At 51.2% G+C, this 5,854-nt stretch overlaps 2 protein-coding genes across 2 annotated transcripts; both read left to right on the plus strand.

The window, feature by feature from the left end:
* Window positions 1–401: 401 nt before the first annotated feature.
* Window positions 402–3,685, plus strand: EPUS_07198 (Elongation factor 3; the record flags this gene model as incomplete). Its single annotated transcript, XM_007802772.1, has 2 exons — window positions 402–592; window positions 679–3,685. The coding sequence occupies 2 exons, from the start codon at window positions 402–404 to the stop codon at window positions 3,683–3,685; spliced, it is 3,198 nt and encodes a 1,065-aa protein (XP_007800963.1).
* An 836-nt stretch (window positions 3,686–4,521) lies between these two features.
* On the plus strand, window positions 4,522–5,649 carry EPUS_07199 (uncharacterized protein; the record flags this gene model as incomplete). Its single annotated transcript, XM_007802773.1, has 1 exon — window positions 4,522–5,649. One exon carries the CDS (start codon window positions 4,522–4,524, stop codon window positions 5,647–5,649), a length of 1,128 nt encoding a protein of 375 aa, XP_007800964.1.
* Between the last annotated feature and the right edge of the window lie 205 nt (window positions 5,650–5,854).

The raw sequence follows: 5,854 nt of genomic DNA on the forward strand, positions 1-5,854 counted from the left end.
AAGTGCCCAAGCCTAAATCTGCATCTGCAACGCACTAGGCAATCTTAGCGTCACCTGAAAAATTTCTGGGTGACAGTCAGATAAAATCCGCCCTCGCCTCGATATTTCTTTTCGCCTTTCCTCCTTCCCATAGACAACCCTCTCCTCTCCTTCTCCATCAAGTCCTCCTTCAGTTTTCTCTTTACAAGAGTTCTTGGAGCATTCATTTTCGCCTCTTGATTGTCATTGACGCCAGCATAGAGCGTGATCTGCGTTTTCTGACGCAGTCCGTGGGCGCAGCATTCCAAGATACCCAATAGACCGCTGTTTTCATTCAGCTCTCAGATCCACCAACTCTTATCCACCTTCACGCGACCGCAACAATCCCATACAATCCGCAGCGCATCTGCAACTCTACTACAATGCCTGCCGTCGACATTATGGAGTCTACACCAGCTACTACAGCCAAAGAAACCTCCAAATCCATCGGCGTTCTGGAGGAGCTGATCAAGAACTTGACCATATCCAAAAGCCAGGATGAAGCCAATACAGCTGCTACCAACGTTGCCACACTGCTTCACGGTCCTATCGAAGAGCAATCATTACCAGCAAAGTAAGTTTCCTTCAGCTTCAGTTTTGCGTTATAGCAAATTTCCTAGTCATCTTCATTCTGGCCTTGGGCTGACCTCTTTTTTCTAGGGCTGTCGAGTCGTTGAGAAAGCAGCTCAATAACAAGAAAGATGCTCTTGCTAGAGAACGAGCTCTTAACGGCATCACTGCTATAGCATCCCACTCCGCCATTTCGCCTGCCTTCGAACCCTACCTCATATCTCTACTCCCTTCCACTTTGGCCGCTGTTGGTGACAAGATGGTCTCGGTAAAAAATGCCGCACAGTCAGCTGCTGTTGCCATCGCCAGGGCCATCAATCCCAATGCCATTAAAGCCGCCCTTCCGTCAATTCTGAAGTCCATTGAGGCTGCGCAGAAGTGGCCTGAGAAAATCGCAGCACTCGACTGCATCGATGCACTGGTCGAAAATGCACCCGCACAACTCTCGTTCCGTGTTCCGGATCTCATCCCAGTCATCTCTGCCGCCATGTGGGATACCAAAGCTGAGGTCAAGAAGCGTGCATATGCCGCTATGGAGAAGACCTGTGGTCTCATCGTGAACAAAGATATCGAGAAGTTCATTCCAGAGCTGATCAAATGTATCGCCAAACCGGAAAACGTGCCTGAGACTGTTCACCTGCTTGGTGCTACCACCTTCGTAACTGACGTTCACGAGCCAACTCTAGCCATCATGGTTCCTCTTCTCGACCGTGGTTTGAAAACTAATGACACCGTCATCAAGCGAAAGTCTGCTGTCATTGTCGACAACATGTGCAAGCTGGTCGAAGATCCCCAGATTGTCGCTGCTTTCATTCCCCTGCTTCGGCCTAATCTTGTTAAGAATTATGAAACAATTGCCGATCCAGAGGCCCGAGAGAAGACCAAGCAAGGTCTTGAAACTCTTGATCGCGTCGGTGATGTCAAGAACGGCGAAGGACACAAGGTTTCCAAAGCAGGTGACATTGCCACCGTCTCTGCTATCTTGAAATCGATTCTTGAATCGAAGCATAAGGCCGAGATCGCCAAACACGAGCCTGCAATTGAATACGTCTCAGCCATTGCTAGTCAACTGATCGACGAGAAAGTTACTGATCTCGCCAGCTGGATTGACAGCACTCTCAACTATATCACAATTATTGTGGGTGAGAAAGATGCTCGAGCCGTGGCAGAGACTCTTCGCAAGCGCGCCTCCCCAGGTGCTGTTGACGAGGCTGAAGAGGAGGAGGATGACGAGGAGGGCGAAGATCTTTGCAACTGCACGTTCAACTTGGCTTATGGTGCTAAGATTCTTCTCAATCAGACTCATCTCCGTCTCAAGCGTGGCCAGCGGTACGGTCTTCTCGGACCCAACGGCTCCGGTAAATCTACGCTCATGCGCGCCATCAATAATGAACAAGTCGAGGGCTTTCCCAAAAAGTCTGAGGTCAAGACCGTATTCGTCGAGCACGATCTCGATTCTGCTGATACTGAACAAACTGTTATTGGCTGGACGGAGAAGAAACTCCGCGACGTTGGTGTCCAGACATCCGTTGAAGACATTCGCTCCAAGCTTACAGAGTTCGGTTTCCTTGAGGAGCAGTTCGAGGGACCCATTACTTCTCTCTCTGGTGGCTGGAAGATGAAGCTTGCGCTCGCTCGCGCTGTCTTTGAAGAGCCCGATATCCTCTTGCTTGATGAGCCTACCAACCATCTGGACGTCAAGAATGTCCATTGGCTCGAGCAGTATCTTATCAACTCACCTTGTACATCGATTATTGTCTCGCACGACAGCAAGTTCTTGAACAATGTCATCCAACACGTCGTCCACTACGAGCGTTTCAAATTGCACCGCTACCGAGGCAATCTCAATGCATTCGTTCAAAAGGTGCCATCTGCCAAATCCTACTATGAGCTTAGCGCGTCTGAGATGGAATTCAAGTTCCCAGAGCCTGGTTTTCTCGAGGGTGTCAAGACCAAGGCCAAGGCAATTGTCCGTGTCAACCGTATGGAGTTTCAATACCCTGGTACCAGCAAACCACAAATCTCGGACATCACTTTCCAATGCTCGCTCGGCTCTCGTATCGCTGTCATTGGTCCCAATGGTGCTGGCAAGTCTACTCTTGTCAACGTCTTGACTGGCGAATTGATCCCCACTGCTGGTGACGTTTATCAGCATGAGAACATTCGCATTGCCTACATCAAGCAGCATGCCTTCGCTCACATTGATCATCATTTGGACAAGACACCGTCTGAGTATATTCAATGGCGATTCCAGACTGGTGAGGATCGTGAGACTATGGACCGAGCCAACAAAATCGTTACGTCGGATGATGAGAAAGCCATGGACAAGATCTACAAAATCGATGGGTCACAACGAAGGGTCATCGGCATCCACTCGCGGAGAAAGTTCAAGAACTCCTACGAGTATGAGTGTTCCTTCGTGCTGGGTGAAAATGTGGGGCAGAAGAATGAGAAATGGACACCCATGATGTCTGCCGACAACGCTTGGATCCCCCGAACTGAAATTCTGGCTTCACATCAGAAGCAAGTAGCCGAGGTCGATCAGAGAGAAGCTCTTGCCAGCGGCCAATTCCGACCCTTGGTCCGCAAGGAGATCGAACAGCACTGCGCCAATTTCGGTCTCGACGCTGAGCTTGTGTCCCACTCCCGCATGCGTGGTTTGTCTGGTGGTCAGCGTGTCAAGGTAGTGCTTGCTGCCTGCTCGTGGCAACGACCTCATTTGATTGTTCTCGACGAGCCTACCAACTACCTCGACCGAGACTCCCTTGGCGCTCTGTCGAAAGCTCTGAAGAACTTCGAAGGTGGTGTGATCATCATCTCCCATAGCGCCGAGTTCACCGAGTCCATCACACAGGAAGTCTGGGCTGTCCTAGATGGCAAGATGACTCCATCTGGTCACAACTGGGTCCAGGGTCAAGGTACTGGTCCACGCCTGACTGACAAGGATGATGACGAGGAAAAATTCGATGCCATGGGCAACAAGATCGAGGGTGGAAAGAAAGCAAAGAAGCTGACTGCTTCCGAGCTACGAAAGAAGAAGAAGGACCGCATGGCCCGCCGCAAGCGTGGCGAAGAGGTCTTCTCTGATGAGGAGTAATAGTCCGGTTTGTGGTCTGCGGCTTTTGACGCCAGTATTTCGTGTTTCTTATGTATCATATGGTTGGAGTTGCACGGCCCTGGGGGGTCCATGGGCTTAGCGTTGCTATGGATCAATCGTTTACGGATCGTATCAATGGCAGGAAAAAGAGTCCAGAGGCATTTTCATATCCCTCCCGGGGACAGAGTCATCATAGAGTATAGACCTTGTGCCTCTTCCAAAATAGAAAGTTCTCCAAAACTTCTTTACCTTTTAGTGTCTACTTTGTTTTCCTGGCTTGCGTTCGTAGGGGTGCTGTTACTACCGCTCCCACTGTGTCTGGTTGTTTTGGTCTTCGTACCCGGCTTCCCCAATCTCATGCCGGGACCCAGCTGAGTCTCCCATTTCGACGAGCATTTAGATGTTGCTCTATAAGAAAATCCAACGAAGCATCGACGAGTCTGTCAGTAATAAGTTACACGATTGCTAGTGAGATCTATACAACTCATGCTGAATTGGCCGGTTGGGGTGTCCCAGCCTGAGGCGCATTTTATTTCACACTCTCAAGTCTTAGCGGACACTGAAGGCTGAGGTCTGGCCTGTTTCTTCAAGAATGATCGACAGGAACGGCCTCGCGTGTGTGACATCAGCACCTCGACCTTGCATCTAAGAAGTTCTAATCACTGCGGCATCCTGCGTCAACTACTTCAGCCCAACGGTGCATGTTTCAGTGGAGCAATTCAAACATTGCAGCATCATTTGTTTGCAGCTGGAAATTGAGAAGCTTTTGGCCAATTGGCCGGCAGGCACAACTGCGTTATCGAACTCGTCAATTCATTCGAGAAACCTGTACGAGGATGGCAAAGAGGACAAGGACGCAGGTGAAGCAGGAACAAGAAGATGCCGCACAAGAAGCTCAGCTGCACAGTCCTCCTCTATCTACACGATCCACACGATCGAGCCGGGCAGTTAAAAAAGAAGATTCATCATCCCCTAAGCGGAAGTCAGCCAGCAAGGCCAAAGTCAAATGGGAGAGCAAGCAGATTCTTCCGAGCCCAAGTGCTTCGACGAGCAGCCCTCAACCGTCACCAGAAGAAGCATCTCCCAAGAAGAAACGCACGAAGAAGGAGCCACGCTCAGACGCGGAAGACCTCCAAGCTCGCAAACTAAAATCCTACTCCCAATATGCGAACAAGTCTCCCTTCCTAACCTTCCCGCATCCAACACCCACAGAATGTCATCTAGCCCTCAGCATCCTCTCCTCCCTCCACGGCCCACGCCAACGGCCCGCCGCATTCATCGCACCCTCCAACGCCGCCGGCTGCGGCGACTGCCCCTCCGTTCTCGACGCCCTCGTCCGCACCATCCTCTCCCAAAACACCAGCTGTACCAACAGCACGCGAGCAAAGCTGAGCATGGACGAGGTCTACGGGCGCAGCGACGACTGGGAGGCCATTGCCAAAGGCGGCAAAGCGAAGCTCGAGGATGCCATCCGATGTGGTGGCCTGGCCGTTGTCAAGTCCAAGGTCATTCTCAGTATTCTCGAGCAAGTCCATGCCAAGTATGGAGAATACAGCCTCGACCATCTACATGATGCGTCAACAGACGACGCATATAAAGAAATGCTGTCCTTCCAGGGTGTCGGCCCCAAGACGGCTTCGTGTGTGCTCCTCTTCTGTCTGCGGAGGGAAAGCTTTGCAGTGGATACGCACGTCTGGCGGATAGCCGGGTTGCTGGGTTGGAGGCCCAAGGAGGCGGGTAGAGAGGCCACGCAGGCGCATCTGGATGTCAGGGTGCCCGATGAAGATAAATACGGTCTGCATGTGCTGATGGTGACGCATGGGAAGAGATGTGATGAGTGTAAGGCTGGAGGGAAGAATGTGGGCAAGTGTGAGTTGAGGAAGGCGTTTAGGGAAGGGAAGGCAAATAAAGATGAGGCGGTTAAGAAAGAAGAGGCGGAAATTAAGGATGAAGAAATAGAATGAGAATGAGGCACAACCTCTCGCGAGGGGAGGGGGCGATACCCGTCCGTGTATACCTCCTTCTTGCTGTATATGAACAACCCGAACTTCGAAGCCTGTGTCTGCCCGGTTCTTAAAGTATCCTTACCGTGATGTTTGGGGACTTTGCGTCGAAGACCATGAAGCAGCCGTGCTCCCCACCCTCGCCCGAATTGGGAGCGACATGCAT

The sequence above is a fragment of the Endocarpon pusillum genome (assembly GCF_000464535.1).
Source record: "Endocarpon pusillum Z07020 unplaced genomic scaffold scaffold1790, whole genome shotgun sequence".
In the NCBI taxonomy this organism is placed as follows: Eukaryota; Fungi; Ascomycota; class Eurotiomycetes; order Verrucariales; family Verrucariaceae; genus Endocarpon; species Endocarpon pusillum.